At 40.4% G+C, this 22,336-nt stretch overlaps 1 protein-coding gene across 1 annotated transcript in view; it reads left to right on the forward strand.

Annotated features, from left to right (window-relative positions):
* lmbr1 (limb development membrane protein 1) overlaps nucleotides 1-22,320 on the forward strand; it is a 31,304-nt gene extending 8,984 nt beyond the window's left edge. The window contains exons 6-17 of the mRNA XM_026362855.2: nucleotides 4,456-4,582; nucleotides 4,941-5,009; nucleotides 5,148-5,212; nucleotides 5,499-5,571; nucleotides 9,301-9,390; nucleotides 10,498-10,574; nucleotides 11,061-11,138; nucleotides 15,122-15,195; nucleotides 15,454-15,544; nucleotides 16,187-16,253; nucleotides 19,293-19,454; nucleotides 19,903-22,320. Coding sequence (XP_026218640.1) covers nucleotides 4,456-4,582; nucleotides 4,941-5,009; nucleotides 5,148-5,212; nucleotides 5,499-5,571; nucleotides 9,301-9,390; nucleotides 10,498-10,574; nucleotides 11,061-11,138; nucleotides 15,122-15,195; nucleotides 15,454-15,544; nucleotides 16,187-16,253; nucleotides 19,293-19,454; nucleotides 19,903-19,988 — 1,059 coding nt within the window. The 3' untranslated portion in view covers nucleotides 19,989-22,320. The remainder of the gene's footprint in view (nucleotides 1-4,455; nucleotides 4,583-4,940; nucleotides 5,010-5,147; nucleotides 5,213-5,498; nucleotides 5,572-9,300; nucleotides 9,391-10,497; nucleotides 10,575-11,060; nucleotides 11,139-15,121; nucleotides 15,196-15,453; nucleotides 15,545-16,186; nucleotides 16,254-19,292; nucleotides 19,455-19,902) is intronic.
* The last annotated feature ends 16 nt before the right edge of the window (nucleotides 22,321-22,336 follow it).

Here is a 22,336-nt window from a genome sequence, read left to right on the forward strand (position 1 = left end):
AGCATAGGCGCTTGTTCAGTCTTCTATTTATATCAAGACACTTAAATCGCTTAATAATTATCCATGACAATAATGTCTGGAAGCTATATTTACTCAAAAACTATTAGATCAAGGAAAAGAGAAAGTTCTGACAACGTCCCAGTCTATTTCTAGTATAGTCTAATTTTATTTCCGTGGTACTAACACTCATATGTGTATTCGGTGTCACAGCCTGACCTACTAACAAGTATTGTAAAGTATCCAAGTTTTTACCTAGACATAGGGCTTTGTGTGAAGACACCACATAAATTGTGGAAAGTCCCCTTTGCAATGAGTAGTGTTTTGGTCTTACCCACAGTATTGAAATGTGTTTGATCCTGAAACGAGTCTGACCCCCTGACTGACCGACCAAAGGGCCAACAGGTTTCATCTGGTAGTTAAAGAAACTCCTCATCAATCTCATCCTAAGCCCCAGCTCGCCGATGATGAGAAGTGTGTTTATTGTGGAGGGGAGGGGACAACTCACTGAGTAAACCCGTGTGGTGTTACTAAGATACTCTTCTTTGTTGGAGCTCCACAATGGGGGCCTGGATATTTATTTCAAATCTCCTGCACATGCAGACATTTTTCCCAGGCCTTCTTTTGGGCTTCTTTGGGCAGGACCAGCTGAAGAATATAAAGCGGTATTTACATACCTTCCTTTAAGGTCACAGTGTCTCCCTAAAGCTGCCTGTTACAATGTTTGTTACCATGGCAACATATTAGTTTGGGCTGGGAATTTCAAAAAGAACAAGTTGCTCAGGATTTTTCCTCCCCTCCTCTCGTGACTCAGTTTTTCTAAACTAACTGACAAGTTGTAAAACTTCGGTGATTCTGCTTCAGCTTTTAGTCATTTGTAAGGATTTTAAAGTTACTCCAACACTTTATGAGGGGAAGAGTATTATGTTGATTAGACTACTAGGTGCATTTGGTACTTATGTTTGACAAAGCCCAGGATAGAGTCATGTATTCTTTGAAGACTTCTCAGTCTGACACCTTTCTGTAATCAGAACAAGCTGTCATCACTGTAGGATGGCAAATAAAACTTGGCAAACATCAGAAGTACTGAAGCTGCTTTCTTAATTGAAATTCTTCTGGTAAAATCAGCCATGGAAACAAAATGGTCAGTTTTAATTACAATGTTTTCTTTGTGTGTGTGTGTGTGTGTGTGTGTGTGTGTGTGTGTGTCAATCCCTCCCACTCAGTTTGAACTATACGACGTGATAATAATTATTTTCCATGTGTGTCATTGGGGCTTTAGTTAAATCTTATTAAGAGTCTTTAGAAGTTCATTGCACAGCTTTACAGGGGAGCGTCTTTCTCCTCTGCTTTCTGTCTCTCACACAGTCATTGCGCTGTGGCTGACTGGTTGAAGGATACACTAAGAAGGTCCCGGGCATCTGGCATGTCTTTAGCAAATAGGGCAGCCCTTTTACTAGGGAGCAAAAATGACCCTGCCCCCCTCCTCACTTTTGGCCCTTGTTCCACACGCGCCTGACAGTGAGTAGAAGGATGGTCCGTGAGATGATCTCTGCTGACCTGCTAAGGATTGATTGCAGAAACTAGGAAGTTCCTACAACGCCTAACTTTCTTCCCCTGTCTAATTTCTTTCTTTCTCTTCCCTCCTAACAACCATCCACCTTCCCAAGTATTATCCTTCACGCCGTCTCACACAGGTGAACTCTGCTGGACTCAGTTGAAGCACTACAACCACTGGCAGATCGTGCTTTTCTGCATTACAATTTAGGCAACAAGCCTGTGAACTGTTTCCAGGCCCTATGCGGCTTTGTGTAATTGCATGGATTTGGAGGTTGATTTACTTGGCTGCTCTTTTGTCTGTCTGTCTATCTGTGTGTGTGTGTGTGTGTGTGTGTGTGTGTGTGTGTGTGTGTGTGTGTGTGTGTGTGTGTGTGTGTGTGTGTGTGTGTGTGTGTGTATATACATGAATTTGTGCATGTCTGTTTGGTACTGCATATGAAGCAGTTACTTTCCTTCCTGGTCACTACAAGCATTTCTTGGAAGTCTCTTTAGTCTTGTATGAGCATAGCTGCAGTTAACCAGCCCCTCACTCGATGTCGGTGTGAGGATCGGGGGATGCTGAATATTTCAGAGCTGCTAAATTTAGAGGTAGTTACACATTTAGAATGGCAAGAATAGAAACTTTCAGCGGGTGCTCTGGATGCCAAGGCACAGGTCTTTTTCTTTTTTTCCCCCCTTCCTTTCCTTCATCAGTTGACTGTTTTATCTTTGATCAATGATGGTGGCTTAGTTGAATTTTCCTATTTATATACTTTTTATTTTTCACTGCACACATTTGCCCTTCCTTACCTTTCTACTAGGGAACAAATGACTTAATTTTCTCTTGAAGAAGTGTGTAAGGACAGCAAGAACTTTCAGCAATGTTATGTATGTGAATGGATCAATGAAACCATTTGGGCCTCTCAGTTGAGTTACTTCTTTCTCTTGTATATCCGAATCATGTCTGACACTGTGGATTGTTCTTCCAGCGAGGCAGGAACCAGGGATGATAGTAAGGGAGGTGACAAGCATTGCCTTTGCCCTAAATGATCTGAATGGGTAATGATTTGAGTCTTATAAATGATTGAGAGTCCTATCTAAAGGGAATACACTTTCAGCATGGCATGGGCAGCTTGTTAAGGTGGACCAGTGCGCTTGAGTGGACGCACGTCCTGCCTGCAGCTTCTGCTTGTCCTGATGCATCCTTAAGAGCGCGCGTGTGGGACGTGGCTGGAGTCCCTGAAAGCATTCCTCTCTCACCTCTCTTACCTCCAGGGAATGAGATGTGCTCAGATGTTGACTCCTCTCCTCCACCAATCTCTTTCTGTTGTTCTCTCTCCCTCCTTTCTTTCTCTATCACTCTGCCATCTCCTCCTTTCTCCCTCTTTTTTATTTGGCGTCACTGAGTGTTTTCTCCACTGCCCAGCTGAGCTGACGGTTGATTGCCGCATTCATCTGGTGTGCTCAGTGTGTGAATTTGGACAAAAGAGCTGAGGAGATGTCAGATTTGTGGCTGTATTTTCTTCAGTTTATTGATCCTGATTATTGTTAATGTAACATTATCTATTATGTTTCATAAAGCTATGTTATCCCTGTATATGCATCAATTCATGCAATATTTTATTCATACAATATTAGATATTTTAGTTGTATTTCATGTTGACTAAATTGTCTGTACATCCCATTTTGTCAGAAAGAACTGCCAGCATTAATTATGGCTGCAGTGTCCACCTTGACCACACTGGGGCACTCCAGATCCTGCCCACTTTCCACTGTGTTGTGCTAGAAAATTCTATACTCACTGAGGTTTTTTTAGAAAATCACTATAAGAGGAGGAGAGAGGCATGTACATAGCAAGGATGCTGCAGAGGATTTTCAACCTCTGACAATGAATGGAATATATCAGTATCAACGGCATAGACAGAGATACTGTGATGAGTGGTCAGTGATGAGAGCTACATGAGAAGGCGCTTTATTTTGTACAGGAGAGGAGACGGCTGTTGAACAGCTGCATAAGACAGGTGGTTGGGTGACAGTGATAAACCTTGTTGGGGAACAAATAAAAACAAAGCCTTATCTTTTTTTTTTTCTCTCCAAATTAAAACCATTTCCAATCTCTTAAGTGGCTTCATGATTAACAGCAGGACTTTCAAAGAGAGACCCCCTTCATATACCTGTTGGCAAATACTGAACAGCAACCACACAGCAGCCATTATGTTAGCTGGTAACAAATTGCTCACATGTACCTAATTTAAGCAGTGCTCCAAAAGCAGAGAGCCCTTGTTATCCCATGCCTGGTAGCCTACCTGACATGTGTATGAGAACGCCTATCTATCTCACAGTGCTAGACAGCTTGGCTCTACAGCAGGGCGGGAAATGGAAACTGTGTGAACAGGTAGAGGAAGACTATATTAACCACTCAGCAGTCTGTGACCCGGAAAACCCAAATTACCCCAAAACCCCCTTGTCTGCATGGCCTGGGACACGACTGTGGTGCCAAGGGAGCTCCTAATCAGCCCCAGATTGGGAGGCCTGCTCTTGATCGCAGACAGTAGCTGACCCAGCCAGGCTTCATGATCCTTACAGCACCGCCCTCCCCCTCCACCCTTTTAATTTCACGTCTGCCTCTACAAGCTTTTGTTGGACTACTTTATGGACCTCAATATGTGTGTATAAAAGCTGTTTTACACAGAAATCTGTGGGAGCACTTATGACTTATTTATGTGTGCTGTGAATGAAATTGATGCTGCTTAGGATCAGTGAAACAGGATGGAGGGAGGAGGGAGATGTCTAGTAAAACGGTGTGTTTTTTGATTACATTGTATGTTGACAGAAAATTTATTTTCCTTTCTGTGATACTGGTTCTGTTTGAAATGGCCATTTTAAATATATTGCTTTATGTGCCTTTTTTTCTATCAGGGCATTAAGGCACGTATCCTAGAGACTTTTGTGATGCTCTTCCTGCTGGCTTTGCTCATCCTGGGCATTGTGTGGGTGGCATCAGCCCTCATTGACAATGATGTGGCTAGTATGGAGTCACTCTACGGTAGGTGTTTAAATGATTAGTTTTAATTTTGTTGTATTTTTTTAAATAATTCGACAATTTGATAAATTAACTTTTTGGATTTTTGGTTAGATGTTGATGTGAAGATTGAAGCCCCTCTTTTAGATTTGCGTTAACTATCAAGCTTCAGCTGCACGTTGATTAAATTAGTTAAGAAACATGTCGGTCAGGGAAGCAGCAGGCTTGGTTAACTGCATAGTAAAAAATATACACCTACCAGCAAAAAACATACCACATTATTTTATATTTGTTTAAGTCCTTTACAAATCACAAAGGCACCAAAATGTAACTAACCCTTTTATAATCTATATTTAACTAAATGAATGTATTCATTCTGCAGATCTTTGGGAATTCTACCTACCATACCTCTACTCCTGTATATCTTTGATGGGAGGACTGCTTTTACTAAGTAAGATATTTATAATAAGCCAACACAGGCTGCACACAGACCATGCTCTGCTGATAAACTATAACCAGTTGATTAATTTTACCATGGTTAAACTGATCACACAGTTTTGTTTTGTTTTGTTTTTTGTCTGCTATGTAGTGTGCACTCCTGTGGGATTGTCCAGAATGTTCACAGTCATGGGCCAGTTACTAGTGAAGCCAACAGTAAGTAACCATTTGGATCAAATATTTATGTGGTTTGGTGTTTTGGTCAATTAAAAAAAAAAAAAAAAAAAATAGTTTGTTCTTTTATCTGAAAGACTGAAGAGTTGAACTTGTAACAACTTTGCTCTTCTGCTCTGAAAAATCTGTCTCAGTGAGCCATTTACATGCACCACAGAGAACTACAAATACATCACCAACTCATCCTCCCGTCTGCCATCTCTCAGTCCCACGTTGGGCCTAATTATAACCCATTTCATCTCTTCCTCCTCTGCTCCCTCCCCTTCAGATCCTGGAAGACCTGGATGAGCAGATTTACTGCATCCATTTGCAGGAGGAAGCCCTTCAGAGGAGATTAAACGGTATGTCTGTGGGAGACGTGTTGGCACATTATAGGGGAAGGGAGGGGTTGACTAGCCTATTGGGTGTGATGGAGCGCACCACACTGGAATCAATTAGCATTGAGAAATCAAGCCAGACACACACACACACACACGCGCACGCACGCACGCATGCACGCACGTACATACATACGTGTAGACGTACACACACACACACACACTGGACACCAGTCTTTCTCTACTGCTGCTTTGCTCTCATAACGTTCTGCTAAAGGGCAAAGCAGCCACCATGGCAGGACCCATATTTTAGGTTTAGGAAGTTTTTAAGGGTCCATTTAAGACACTCCAGTGCCACTGTCGACTCTGGTGAAATGATTGCTCCATTTAATGTCAGTCCTAGAATGGTAAGGTAATAGGATGGAAATGAAATTTCTTGGCTTCATCCTATGCACATTAAAGAGCAGCGACTTTTCAGTGACTTCTGAAAAGAGACCAGGAGCTGTTGAACTGCTCAAAGGGAAAGTTTAACAAGTTTAAAAACAGTCAAGACTTTTTTTTTTTTCGCCTGCATTTCCTTTTCATGTACACCCCTGTGTTCCCAAAGTCCTTGTTTGACGCTGAATAATCTCAACAGGCAGGAAGTATTTAGGCCAGATTCCAAAACCTACTTTAATATTAACTCAAGCACGCAACCAAGTGTACAGATGCAAGTAAATGAAGAGGATGAGTGTCCTTTCAAACCAGGGAGGTAAGGGAGATTTCCCCCTGATAATGCATGTTTTAGAATGCTATGCCGGCCACCTCCATAGACTGCCACCTAAGCGTATGGTTCCTTAGGGCTCATTCCACACTGCCCTGCTTTGAAGTAACTGATAGAATAATTGTAATCTGTTCCTTATCATCTCCTAGACCGTTTGATCTTTACAAGTCACTGTGAGCAGAAACATAACAGTGGTCAACATCTCCATGTGTGCACCGAGGCCAAGCTGCAATTCATTTGTGCTTGTTGTGGGAGATAAATTAAAGGAAAAGGAGGATGTTGAATGTTTTTTTTTATGCACATACTGTATGTACATGCGCACACATAGGTGAAACTGAAGGCTACAGTGGTGTTCCTTTGATCTGCTGAGAGCATGGAGAAGAAGACAGTTCAGGAACAGTTCACAGGACACACTCCAGGGGCGAGCAATGTTGTCTTCTTGCTTCATCTGTGTTCTCACTGCATCCAGTTTGTTTGTAGATGCGCACTGTTGAGCAACATCATTTGGTGCAACAAGTTTATTTACACATCAGGCCCTTTGTTGTCCTCCCTCTACATGCAATTGTCCATTCGTAATGACATTGTTGATACTTAAAATCTTGCAGATCAAAAGGTTGCGGCTTAGTGCAAACTGGCTGACTGGACATGTGTCTGTTTTTTCTTGTCAAGGGCATGATGAACCTAAAAAGTTAAATGTTTGGAGACATGCACTTTAGATCTTTCAGATAAGATACTTATGAGAAACAAATCTTACACTTACAAACTCTACTTTAATGCATTTAATTGCAGACAAATGGGGACATTTGTTAATGGATCTGAAATGACTAGTACACAAATAATGAATACTTTATTGATCCCCTTGGGGAAATTGACAGTGTATCTGTCATTGTACAATTAACTGGTGACAGGTTTGATAATGTACTAATCATTTATGTTTCAAGCAAAAACACCAAATTTGTGTTTTCCATATTTTCAGATGTCAACAACAAAGACGTCAAAAACAAAGAGGCTGCAGTTGTCAATAGACATTTGAATTTCTATAGCATACATACATCCAGGGACTTCACGATCTGTAATACAACACCCTTTATCTTTCTATCTGTCGCCCTCTTCACTTACTTTACGTCAGATGTCAGAGAACTGATGGTTGGAAGATCGTGACCTTTTTACTGATATTTCTGGTAATGTTCTCTGCTGCAAGAGCTGTGTTATGTCCATGTCTTACAGAATTCAGACTATATGGGTCACATCTGTTAAATTAGTGTTGTGTGTGTATGATTTCAACAGGTAAAAGTGCACTCTAGTAACTAGAGTCTACAAATATAGTGCAGCACAGGCAATGTGGCACACAATGTCCACACTGCTCTCTCTTGACCCTGATCTGCTGATATGTGAGCAATGGAGTGCCTGTCCAGATGCTATGCGGCGCAATGACCTTGCCAGTGCCTCTGTTGTCTCAGCATGGTGTTTAGCATATTTGTGGATGACGTAATTTTTTGACTGTGGTGAAGGTTGGAGAGGATACGTTGAATTACTCTGGGCCGTCCAGGCTGCCAGAAGCCTCACTCAGCATCTCTGCCTCGCTGTAGCTTAGTCTTTTACTTAATGCTGCCAGCAGAAGGAGAAGGAGGATATATTTAACTTTCGTTTGGAGTGATGTCACTGAAGATACTGCAGTCAATTTCTCACCATTTTACTCTATTGCTTCAAACAAGTAACGCTATTGTTCTTTGTTTTTAGATATATTTACAACTTTTTATGGATGTTAAGAATCTAATATTCATTTGATCAGTGATTTATCTGTGTAACGGGTAAAACCATGCTTGGAAATGTTATGCACATAGGTGATAGATTAGTTCACTTGTGGCTGAGCACATTTGGCTTCCCCGAGGCAGAGTATTCCCTTCATCTCTGGAGAAGAAGAGTTGTTGAGCTGTCCATGACATTTCCTGTTGTGTTGCGACTGCACTAGCTTGAAGGGTTCAAACTTTCCCTGCTTAGATCCGAGGACAGGTATCTGCGAGGGCACAGACAAGACTGTTAACTCTCTCTCCCAGCCTATCTCACCTGTTGCCTATTTAAACCCATCCAGACAGGGCGTGTCATAATGACAGAGGAAAGAAAATGGTTTGATCAAAGTGATTGGTCCTTCACTTCTATAACAAAGATGAAAGATGGTATTTTTATTGCATGCTAGTAACAGTGTAACACTGAACTAATTGGTCTTGATCTGCCAATCACCCCAGGGGATGCAAATGGATACTCTTTCACTTTGGCTCTGAGGGGCCTCTATGCTAGTGTGCCAAGCTGGAAGTAAGACAGAGTAAAATAGATAAATTAGTCTTAAATGAGCTGGCCTTGTGGTTTTCCTGGAGAATCCCTTGCTGTCTTCTCCAACCCATTCAACCAGTTGTGGCATGTGCTAGACAGCTCCTGACACAAGAGATTATTTTTGCTTGTTTGAGATCACATTGTTATGTTCGGAACAGGATTACTTGTTTTGATGGGATTTCTTAAAAAAAAAAAAAAAAAAAAAACATAAGTTGAATACACTAAGAAGCAGAACATGAAGAAGAAGTAACATCTTCATAATTGGGACAACATGTCATATTTTTAAATTTATTTATTCTGTGTATGAAAAATGTTGGAAAACTGAATTAATCATTTAAGAGTTTTTGAAGTAATTTTGCATTTACTGTATTATACATATTGTTTAAGTATGGTGTTTTAAAAATAATTAGCTGAAACAAGTACAGTAGTCAATTACATCAGCCATTTCAATCAGTCAGTTAAGTGTTTCGGTTTAATTAAGACAAAAGCCAAACATGTCCTTGTTTAAACATCTCAGACATGACTATATTGAATTTTGTTTACTACTTTTGGACTGTTTTCAGATTAATCGATAGTGATAATTATTATTAGTTGCAGCCCTAGACAACAACTAATTTTGCAACAAACATCATTAATTTCTGGCATTTCTATTTCTGTAGGATCGTCATCACACACTTATACTCGAGGAAGCTTTGCTCATCAGCTCAAGAAAGAATTGGACAATATTGTAAATCAGAGGAATAAATTGGGTAAGTATTTGTATTATGTGACACAGCTGATATAGTTTGTCCTTAGACCTTGAATTGCCATGAAATTATATGCCAAAGAAGTTAGCTTTTTACATATTGCTGACAGGCAGCCGCTCTCTTTCCATCTGCCTTAATTTCTTAATTTGGACTTGGACCAGAACTGCCTGATAATTTTCCATCCATTTTAGGATATTATAAATGAAGCCTGAGCCTTTTGGGGAGCGTGGTGGGGGGAGGAGAGCACAAAGGCACTTAGGATATTGGACAAGATGCAAACTTTATATTGTAGCAAGCCTTTTAGTGATGTCATTAATTTAGAAGGATGATGCATATGAAGTGCACTTGGCAAAGTTGTCGGCCTGGCAGGGTGGGTGCACTTTGAGAGTAAGTAGGACTAACAAGGTTGGAAATAGGGAAAGAAAGTCAACATGATAAGGACAAGAGGGCTGTCAGATGCACACTGTAAGATGACTGTTGATGTCCATAATGGAAGACATGGTGCATGCAGTCTACAGGTTGTCAACAGTGTCTACAAACATGACTGATGAGTTGTGGAAATACGAGGAAGATGGAAAATATAATGTAAACTTGTTTCATCTGGAATAATGACATACATTAATTGCTCACCACACACACACACACACACACACACTATGACCAAAATATAAATCACAGAATTAATTTTGCTGCATTTCTTTTTATCTTGGATTTATTATTGTTTCCACTAATTAAGTGATGAGTGTGGCTAATTAAAGAGGAAGAGCATAATTTTTTGAAGGTTATGAAATGTATATTACCTGGAGGGGGAGGTGGTTGCGATGAGAGATGAGATTGTGTTTGAAACAGACACTCAAGATCTGTTTTACCAACCTGTACAAACCAAACAAAACTGTCAATAAAGCCGGAGGGCTTGGGGTTTCATTAGTTAACTTTGATGAATATACAGTATGAATTAACCAGTGGTGGCAAATGGTTTGTAATGGAAGGATGGAGGATATGGAGTTTAGCTCATCATTGAATCTTTTTCTTCCTGTGAGAAAGTCGGTTATACGTATATTTCTGTAGACAAATAACCATAAACTTTGTTTCACTCTCATTTCCTCTCAGAAAGAAGAAAGAAAGCATCAGGCTGGGAGAAGAACTTGTTGTATCCCATAGTGATGCTGATCCTCCTAACAGGAACGGTGAGTGCTGAGACTGACCTATCATTAAGCCCAAACTGTTTACTCATGGCGTATACAGCCTGGCTGGTGGCCACTGGGACTAACACTGTTCTTTAAACCCCATCCTCTTGCTGTTTTCCCACAGCACCTGGGTGGGAAAACTACTTTTATTTAATAGTTGTTTAAGACAATGCTGAATAGCCACCTGCAACAACTGTGATTTTCAATAGATTATAGTGTGTGAATACTATTTTTGCTGTCTGATATTGTTAGATAAGGTAGTAAGGCCATGTGAGAGGCACAGCACGTGCATCCAACAACCTCCACAATGTTTAGGTTTTGACAAGCTTAATGTTGGAACAGTTAACGATCACAAGATGATTATTATGCATTTCCATACTGACGGATCAGCAAACCTCTTCAGTTCAATTATATCACGAATCTTGAGCAATCTTTTTATAATGATACCATGTCTGAAAAAATCTTTATCTTCCTTTCTGTTTTCAGACAATCTCAGTACTTATGGTGGCATTGAATATCCTCTACCTTCTAGTGGATGAGACTGCCATGCCCAAGGGATCTACAGTAAGCCCACTGTCTAACTAGAGTGCATTTTTAGCCCCCCCACACCCAGAGCCTGCCTATAGACCTGCCATGTTCCTGGCGGAGACATAAATCAAATTCCGGATATGCTCAGGTGCATGTTGGAAGAAAAGGCGCAACCAGATGTTAATCAGGCCCCAACCTTGTGCCTCTGGTTTTGTTTTGGAAGCTCATTGAAAGTCATTTCACAGCAGTGTGCAGATTCAATGAGCTGGCTGCGTGTCTTAAATCCACAGTGGATAAATAAGCTGGTTTTCCTCCAAAGTCAGACAGGGCCAGGTGAAGGGCTCTTACTGTGAAGCAGGCTACAAGTGCAGAATGGCTCTCAAAGATTCTCATCTCCGACTAACATGCAATGTGTTTTAAGCTCTCTTTATCTCATCTCGTCTGCAGTGACGGAGGTGTGTGTGTGTGTGTGTGTGTGTGTGTGTCTGTGTGTGTCTGTGTGTGTCTGTGTGTGTCTGTGTGTGTCTGTGTGTGAGAGAGAGAGAGAGAGAGTGTGAATGTGCATTTGTGGTTGCATTTTTGTCTGAGAGGGGGCAACATAATGTATCCTATTTCTCCTTCATTTCATTTTGCGTCTTGCGGGCAACTGACAGAGCTGCCCTCGACATTCCAATTATTTTATAGAGCAGAGATGTTTTTTTTGGCATGACGCATTGCAGAAAATCCCCCAAATTACACTTGTCATGTCCTCCCTGACAGTGTGGCCCCACTAAATAGTTTATGCATTTGTTGAACTGGATGGATGCCACACCTCTGATCTCACAGCACCACAAGGAGTAGAGCTTGGGAGGGGGGGGTTGTCCTCCAAAACAATCAATACTGATATGATATTCATCTATGTGCCACTGTTAACTCTACCCTCCAGCTCCCTCCAGCACAGAAATTCCCTCATAGTTACCTGCACACTTTCTGGGAAGATATAAGGAAAGCAGAGAGAAGTACAATTAAGATGAGGCTGGTTGGAGGTCTGGTGAGATGCTGCTGGAGCAAAGAGACTCAGACTGTGGGAAATTCAAATTAGGCCCCAGTGTGCTGACTGTTGTGGGGGGACAGCACAATGGAAGTGCCCTGTCAATGTTTGTCTTCCCTTCCAAGCAGGCATGCCTCTGTATTCCTTAGCATATTGAGCAGTACCCTGCTCAGCTTTACAGAGCAGTGGATGGAGGTGGGGGAAGAATGATCAAGAGCAATGAGAGATGAAGAGAAAGGAGAAGCAGGTGGATAATGCAGAGATGCTTTGGAAACAATAAGGAGGAAGAGGAGGAGGGAAAAGGAGCTGCCACTGTCAAAGGACACAGTGTTTTACAGCTTGATGTACAGGCACTTAGAGGGTACAATAAAAAAGTTACTACAGGCCGTCCTCTTTGGAATCCACCACACTTGACACAGTATTTTGTAAAATGTACCGTTAGCTGCAACTGGACGGCATTTTTCACCTCATTTAACTTCTCTAAACATGCACAAACTTACATAATAGCAGCATCAGACATGTAACTCATATGAGCAGCTTAACTATTTGACTTTGACTCCTTGGTTTCTGTCTGATGATCCTTTGGTCTTGTTGCAAAGGAGTTTTGCTCATTTAAATACTGTCCAAGACCGTAAATCTAAATACAAATGTTAGATTCAGTGGAGATTATCACTCCAACAGTTAAAGCTACAGTATGTTACTGTGCTGGAAGGCATATTGCTTCATGCGTTCAACTGGTTGTAATTCTGCTTTTATGTCAGTGATAGCCAATATGTTTTTGGGTTGTTCGCATATCTGTGCCTACAGCCACACAATTCTTGTGGACAGTTGGAGGGATTTTGGACTCAGTGATGAACTGATTCAATTTTGGTTGCTAAAGGTCAAAGGTCAAGGCCGTACTGACTGCACCTTCACCCAATTCTTGTCAAAGGTCACATTGTAATACTTGTATTCCTTGGCTTGAGGTGCGTTAATATTAACCTTGTTTCTTACTGGTAGAATAGAATATTTGACTCTGTCATATACCTTACAGTAATAAGTAACAAACCTGTATAAAGGCCCAGACATGCAGAAAAAAGCGCTGTGATATAACATGAAACCGCCAGAATCTTAAAAAAGAAATACTGTGATATCATTTTTTTTTTAAATCCATTCCAACAATTTCTGCTTCATTAGTAAGTTTTGTATATTGTAATTTGATAACGACTATTACCTGAAGGGCTCTGCAAAGTTTGGTGGAGCATAGCAGACAGGAGGGGAACATATTGGGGCAGGTAGGGGGAGGCCTGTGCAGAGTGGATATATTTCAGGTCTCATGCTTGTGCTAACATAACTTTAAGCTTTAAGTTTTAAACATATGCATTTAGGATAGGGTTCAGTTCGAATCTTGCTATTCATTAGTTAGTAAAGTAAAAATAATATCAATTCAACTGTACCATTTAGTAAACATTAGTTAAATAAAACTGGAAACTGAATCAATCGCCTCAGGTCAAATGGTCACAGCATGAGACATAGTTCTGTGTGTGTGTGTCTGTCACCTCTGCCAGTGTTCTGGAAGAAACAAATGCAGTATGTCTGCTGATGGACCTACCTCAGTCAGCAGACTGTTTTTTTTTTTTTTGGACACACATGAACACACACTCCATCACCCTTCCTGCTGCTGGAATGAAAAGTAAAGAGTTGAAAGAAGGCGAACTGTGAAAGCTAGCTGTCCTGAATGCGTGCATACATGTACATGCGAGTGCATATTCTCTTACTCGCACACACACATTAATGCATACCCACCTTCCCTCCATTAATAAATGACATCAGATGCTGTCTGCTAATTCCCTGTGTAAGAGCGAAAGAAAGCCTGCACCGTGGCTCTGCAGTAAGCTCCCAGGGATGACAGTTGCATAAAAAGGCATGAAACAACCTGCCAGGCTTTCCTTCTTTCTTCAGGCTCCTTTACAAAACAAATCAAGATAAGGGCACTTGAGGTGGGTAGGAAGAAATAAGATACAGTAAAAACAAATAAAGTAAGAGTTGGACCATATTATAAATGCATATTGTGCAACTGAAATACACATAATGGTATTGTAAGAATAGTAAATACTGTAAATAAACTCTGTACATTGATGCCATTCATTTCTATGGCAAAGTGCTAACTAAACTGTAGATTGTTTGCAGCTATGTACACAAAACAGAAATATTAATGTAATAATATGTAGTTCAGGAGTATAGACTAAAGCAATTGGACGTGCACTGTATGCACTGCATATGATTTTCTTTAAGGTGTGAATATGTGTGCACTGAGTCTTCCAGTAACGTGGAGCAACAAATAAGTATACTTTTTAAAGATGAAGTGGGTCAAGTGTGCTCACATCTTACATGACATAATATATATATACAGGAGTACTGTACTTGTCTCATACAACACACTGATCCTTTGGGGGATCAGTGCTGGTGCCAAGTCCAACAAAGGCTAATACTTATCATTTGACAGCAGAGCCTGGTATTGCTTGCTGTGTATCTGCTTTGTATGTAGATGTATGTCTTTCTCCTGCTCCAATTTCTAAAGATCTTTGGGGTATGGGGTTGCGTTAGGGGTATGCCTAGTGTGTTTGCTAAAGTATTTGTTTTGTTGTTTTTATGTTTTTGGCATATTTTCAGCCTGTACACTCTTCTTACCGTAAGCAATGAGCCGTTTTTGTTTGAACACCTGTTCACATATTGTGTGATCGACAGTGATTTGAAAGGAGCCTCTTTCATCTTGCTCCATTCATTACTTAGCCAATTTGATTCTGTCTTCCTCAAGTGGGGCAAGTGGGGAAATTCTTCATGCACCGCGCACTTATTTTGCAGGATTTCCATAATTGCATGTGTGTGTAACTGCTTGCACTGCTGTCGTCTGCCATTTTCTTTTTGTTTAAATGTGTGATGTTTAAATAAGATTGGTGTGTCATGGCATTGAATAACTGAGTTTTCTGTCTGTCTTTCCATCTTCCAGGACCGAGGCATTGGGAACACGTCTCTGTCCACATTTGGCGTGGCTCAGGCGGCATTGGAGATCATCCTCATGTTGTATCCTTTGAGTGACCCTGCCTTTGTCTGTTGTTGGAGTAGCATGCTCCATGGCCAAGAGCAACATTGTCCAGCCAGCTTTGTTTACCCAGGACATAGTTCAGCCAGGCACCTTCCGGAAGACATGTTCTGCTGTTTCGTCACCTTTTATTATAGCTGAAAAGGTGCAGACTTGGCATACTTAAAAAGACAAGTCAGTGAAGCTGCTTTTCCACCAGCACACAAGTGTTTTGGGTCCTTGATTGATTTGCTGAACAGCTACTTGATGGTGTCCTCTGTCGTTGGCTTCTACAGCCTGCGAGTCTTTGAGGGTCTCACTCCCAGGAAGGATGACACTACCATGACAACGGTAAAGATGGGATGGCAGGACAGGGGGGATGGGTGAAGTGGGGGCAAGGGTGTTGAGATTGCTTCTGAGGTGCTGATGTGTTTGGGACCCCCTGTGTTTAATCTGTTTCCTCTTTTTTTTTTTTTTTTTTCCTCTCTCTCCCGCCTTCCTCTATACTCTGAACTCCTACTGCTCGCTAATGTTTTCCTCAGGGCCCCTCACTGGCTTTAGTTGATCTGTCCAATATTTGTTTGTAGGTTACGCAAACACTGGCAAAGTGCAAGCTCCTTTCTTGTAGATCAGAGGGAGAGTGGGGTTCTGGGGCAGTTGGGGGGTGAGGATGTGTGCTATGTTTTGGCCCACTGTGGCACCTATTCACTTGGTAATGAGTTTGGGAGTGGTGTGGTTTGTTAACTAGCCATGACGCTACAGTGAAAGGACTTGAAAGGACAATGAAGAGAACCTGGTAATGAGCAACTTCAGAGGTACTAATTGTACAATATGTGGAACCAATTTAACATCAAGTGGTGTGTGTGTGTGTGAGGGCATGTCACAGCTGAAATTGTATGATTTATTCCTAACACGTCTCGTAGTTTTCTCCTTAAAAACATCACAGTATGTGTTTGAGAGATCTGAAATTTAATGTCTTCTGATTTTTATTAGATCATTGGTTGCTGTGTGTCAATCTTGGTCCTAAGTTCAGCCCTGCCAGTGATGTCCAGAACTTTAGGTGAGTACATGTGTGTTGCCTGCCTGTATCTATGAGAGGGTAGGCGTGTTAATTTCCTAGTTCACACTTATGCTGTGTGCACAGATTAAATGTTTAAAGCAATTTTTGTATATATTGACAAATGTTCTTGCTGCCTATCAGCACCCTAAGATCACTAATGAACAACTTATATTTTGTTTATTATGAACTGCAATTGAAGAAAGACCAAAGAACTCAAAGTCGGCATGCTCAGTTCTACATTGTTCTGCATATGATCTGTCATAAAACTTCATACATTTAGTTTTTTTACTGATTGAACAAACAAGATATAATGTTTTCATTTTGCATTTCATACATCTTGCGTGTATTATATCATGGAATAGGTCCAGGGTAGCTGTGTCTCCCAGTTTCCAGTCTTCATGCTAAGCTAAGCTAAGCTAAGTTAAGCAGCTGGTTTGAAAGCGGTACGGATGTTCTAAATCTCAGCAAGAAAAGAGAATATGTGTATTTGCCAAAAAGGCCAAACTATTTCCTTAAGAGTGGGTTGAACTGAAGTTTTAGTCATGTCATAAAAACCCTGCAACAATCAGAAAAAGTAAATGCTCCTCTCATCACATCTGTTTTCAGTGCCACTACCACCACCACACTATTAACAGTAGCAAGTTGAATTCTCCTGTAGTTTCCCATAGTGACATTAGAAAAAGTACAGGGAGAAGAGATAAAACTGAAAACTGACAGCAGTAACACCATCACAATGGCACTAATAAACATGCAGAGTGCAGAGCACAGCTGTTCAAATAGCACCACTCAGTATGTGTATGTGTATGTGTGAGTGTGTGTGAGAGAGACCAACAGAGTGGGAGAATAGGACAGAGCAAGCATACAGTGACTCATTGGGAGCTTTACAAAATATCAACAGGTTCTGCTTAGTGACACTGAATAGATGAAAAGGAATAAATGCATGAGACAGAGTTGAAGAGAAAAGGCCTCCCAGCAAAAACAAAAAGAAAGACACGTGGAGAGTTGAGTGTGACAAAGTGAGACGTTAAGAGTCTAGAAAGAGTTTTATGTGTTGCTGTGGAAGAGTGGGACACACACATCGTACTGTACAGTACACGAGAGTGTGGAACCGTGTACCGCAGCACCAGCATATGCTTAATTCTGTTTCTTTTGCCACAACTAGGTTTATACTAAATATAACCAGGTTCCACACAGGTAATCGTTGATGGAGACTTTCAATAGAAAGGCTGGTGTAATATTGCAGAGTGGCTAAACTTTATAGGAAACAAACTAATGGCATTAAAAGAAAATGTGTTTCTGTCAAATTCAATGTAGAAATAGAGTCCCAGAAGATTTTTATTTAGAAGACAAGACTGTATGAAACAGAAGAAGCAGCCGGTGCCATCTATGGCTCAATTGTGAAGGTTACATACAGTTTTTTTTTATATACAGTATTTACTCAGTATTTACTTTTAACTGATTTGTGAGACACATTGTTTTCTGTTTTTATTTTTTTAATCCTCTTAATGGGAATGACACAATATTAACTTTGGCCCACACGCAAAAAATGTCTCTGCCCTGTACTTATGATGAATCAGATATAGTTTTTGGATGCATGACCAGTTGCAAGCTAATGTCTGCCAGTGTGCCCCTGACATTTTAAATGTCGAGCATCTTTTTACCCTCGATTAGATTTTCTCAAATTACCAAACCAAGTTCAAAACCTTTGGCATTAGAAATTAATTTAGCCAGACCACAGTGGCAAGCTATATCGACTGGGGTCTCAATCATCTCTCTCCCTGTCTCTTTACAGGCAATTTTGTTAAAGGTCCTTGATGCTTGCAAACTGCTTACCGCGGCTGTAAATACATCTCTCCAGACTCTCAATCGATTGGCCAATCTAATTGAGGAGAAGTAGCATATTCAGACTCGTGCTTCTACAGTCTAACACATCTCTATATGACTTTTGCATACAGATGACTGAAATTGAAGATGTCATGCTGCATAGCTTTAATATATTTCTGCATTAATTTTCTTGGTATTGCTACTGTCTAAATTAACCTCAAAACAATACATGTCATTAGTAACGTCAAATACAATTGTACACAGCAAGGTATTGAAATCTTAATTATCTCCCTGCATAGCTTTGTTATCGGATCTCACAGCTCGCTCATCCTGTGGTAGGGTGCAGGGACACGTGGATTGGCAGGACAAAAGGGATAAGCAAGAATACAATAGGGTGTTGATGGATTTCCAGGTAGCGTGTGATCATCTGTGACAGACTGTTTAAAATTGCTCTAGCAGTGTGGAGTTAAGAGAAGCCTGCAGAAAAATCTGCTGCTTTACCTCAGTAGGTCCTCAGAGAGATCAACTGTACCTGCAGACCGCCTCTGCTGCTATACTTAGTTCATGTTGTCCTTATAGCAGAGCACTGCTAACCAAGACACAGTCAAGTGATGAAAATAAGCCTAGCAGCCTGGGTGGATTTGATGTCTCTCAGCAAATAAGATACATAAACTTTACCATATTTTGATGGTAGAATTGGTAAAGCATGTTTATCTTTAAAAAAAACATAAATTAAATGGAAACTGGAAATATGAGGGAAAGGGAATGCATGTGACATACCCTTCCCTGCATTGTGCTTATTGCTATTAAACATTGCCACTATGTTTTAATGTTGTTTTCCTACAATTTAATTTCACCAAACATTTACCGATCATAATCATTTAAGATTTTTTTTCGACCACATCTCTCTTTTTTTAACCCAGTTTTAGTAGTTTCAGCTATCTCCTTATATTTTCTTCGCTTGAATCATGCCAATAATTTCACTATTCTGAAACAGATAAACATCTTTACCACAACCTCAGGATGTGTCATCTAACATAGTTGTTTAAGAAATGAGAAGCTACTCTTTTTCTATTTTCTGGACTCTGCAATAATTAGGATTTTGATGGCAAACATCCTTGTTTTTATCACACCTTTTTTTCCTCCCTCTTTGTGTCATGTGTCAACTCATTTTCTAAACGTGTTACTTACTTGTTGGGGCTCTTCTTTTCACAGGTATCACCAGGTTTGATCTTTTGGGAGACTTTGGGAGATTTAATTGGCTGGGAAACATTTACATCGTCCTTTCGTACAACCTCCTGTTTGCAGTCGTGACAACACTCTGTCTTGTGAGAAAATTCACCTCAGCAGTACGGGAAGAGCTCCTAAAGGCATTAGGTAAAGTTATCTATTTGTTATTTATGTGTACCCACTGGTTTCTTGATCTTTTGTGGAATATGAAGTCTGTCCACTGTTGCTGCTGTATTTCATCCTCATTTGGAATCCACAAAGATTTGGTCTGAAACCAAATAGCATAAAGCTACACTGTGGCTTTGGAGGGAGATAGTGTTTATTTCTCTCGGACATGAGCTGAAGTGACAAAATGGAATGAATTGCAGCTCCAGAAACATCCAGTGTGCTGTGGGACTGACTTGTGACAGAGGATGGGTCTAGTCTCAAAGGCCTGTGTTGACAGGCCCTGGATGTTTGATACACAGGGTGGGATAGGGTTAGAAAATGTCAGACAGAGGCACTGAGGGGGAAAAAAAGCACATCAATACCTCTGTCTAAGTGAAAGTCTGAGGCTTTTTAATGAGATTTCTTTGCCTTATCTCTCCTTGCCCAGGTCTGGATAAATTGCAACTGTCAAACAGCCCCACAGACCCTGAATCTGGGAAACTCTCGGCCAACGGGCATCAGAAAACTCTGTGAAAGGGACGATAGATGAACACACACACACACACACACAAACACAGACATACATATAGACACACACACCTTAGCACAGCCAAAGGGAGATTTCGACAGTACTGCCTGCCGATTGCTGAAAGGTGAAAGGGATTGGTAGGAACTTAATAAACCCAGGCAGTGTCTGACGGATTCTGCAAATGGAGGCTGAGAGCAATTTAGCTTCGTGACATTCCATCTTCTGCGTCTCGGATGGAAGCTGGGGCAGAGCAAGGGAAGAGACTGGGGAGTGAAATAGACTGGCATTACTGCAGTGACCTTGATATTGACCTCAACTGCAACTGTGACTTTAACCCACCCATCACTTGCTTCAGGGGCACACCCCGCCCCTTCTTTTCCATCACCCTGCTCCTCATCTGCACTCAGTATAGTAAATAGACCTCTACAATTCGCTTATGCCAGTATGTCCATGGTATGTAGTGCATTTGCAGTTTATAGTCTTCTATTGTTGGTCTTTGATTGTATAGGTATGATAAGGAGTCACTTTATCATTTTTGATTTGTTGAAGCTCAAAATGTGAATAACAAAAGTCATTAATTCACACTGATCACAGCCAGAACATAAAACTGTGCATTATCTATACAGTTGACATTATACATATTGGAACTGTCATTGCTGATGGGCCTCAGATTTTAGCACTTGATTTGGTCATTTGGCTTCACTCAAGTGTGTCTGACTTTTGCTGATGATGTCATTAGTTGTATGAAGTAGGGTAAGAACTTTTTTTTAGGTGCTCTAGATTTGACGAGCTACTCCAACTACAAATACAAATACAAACAATATGGACGTTTTATCCTCTTCAGTTCCAATGAGCAGAATGCTGATCCTGTGGTTGTATTTTCTAAAATTTTATTATGCACAAAACAAAACAAAACAAAACATAATTTTTGCTCATCCAAAAAAATAATTTTAAATTCACTGGGCACATGGATATTTTTTGTAAATACTGTATTTACATGTACATATTATATTGTCTTTCATACCTCTTTTGCATTATTTGGATGTAAATACTGGGCTCTCATTGAACCCACTGAGGGTCTGACTCACTAAGCAATCTGTATTTTGTTGTACAAATTTTTTACAAACATCTAAATCTGATGCAATGCTGTAACGGTCTTTACATACACAGTGCAAGAATGAAATATGTGCAAGTTTGCAGCCAGTAGAAAGACTTGGTGACTCAGGCCCCATTTACATTTTGTTGTATTGCTGCATAATTTTCTGAACTGTGATGCTCTCCAGAACCACCTTAAATGCCTTATATGATGAGCATCTCACAGGCTAAATGTTAAGGTTGTTTCATGTTCTGTGTTCTTACTGTACATGCACACATGTATTTGTACATGTAGACATTTCCACTGTTTTTCCCCTGTTCACCACTGACTATATAATCTAAAGCCAGCTGAAGTTACATACACATTTCTTAATTTCTCCGTTTTGAGGCTTATTCAATACAGGAAACTCGAGCGTTTGCTAGATAAAACTAAGAGATCCAGTGATGTTTAAAGGGTGTAGATGTCATGTGTGCTCATGTAAGGTGACTCAATGATAATGGCAAAGAAAAGCAAATGAGGAAATTTTTATTTATTTATACATTTAAAATGTTTGTTTCTCAGGACATAGAATGTTTCAAATCAAAGCTGCCTGCCACTGGTTATTGCTATATCACAAAGACTGGATTTAAAGACATTTAAACTATCAAACACAAAACTCGCGCTAAGGCCATCTTCTCACATGAGCAAATTCGACTTCAGAGTGTTTTGTAAAGGTTAATCTGTACATATCCAGGCTCTTAGCGCCCCAAACCTAAAGCAGGACCATGTTTTTGATTTGAAAGAGGTTTATCCAAAGTTTTTACCAGAAACAATACTTGAGAATATTGTCTGGTATGTTGTTTACTGCATGTCTACATCCATTTTACTTATATTAGGACCACACTGATTAATGTATAAATTAAAAACAATCAAGATAGCTCAGAGTAATGCTCCATCATGTGTTTACATCCTCTCAGCTGCTGACTGTGGTAACACTGGACTCTGGGCCCTGTGATACCCATCATGGGTTTAAACCCTTAACAAAACATCTCAATCATACCCTTCTTTTAGTAGCTTGTGAGGTGAGAGCTGTTTTCTTTCTAAGCGAGCTTCTCTAGTTGCCTTTACAGTACATCTCTGTGTTTTGTGGGGGTTTCGAAAGTTGCGAGTTGGCCTGTATCATAGTTTAAGTAACGTTTTTTTTTTTCTGTCAGTTGGTCTGCATGTTATTTTTGGTACATGTTTTGTGAATGTTTTTTTTTTTTTTTTTTACAATTT

The sequence above is a fragment of the Anabas testudineus genome, chromosome 2 (genome assembly GCF_900324465.2).
Source record: "Anabas testudineus chromosome 2, fAnaTes1.2, whole genome shotgun sequence".
NCBI lineage: Eukaryota > Metazoa > Chordata > Actinopteri > Anabantiformes > Anabantidae > Anabas > Anabas testudineus.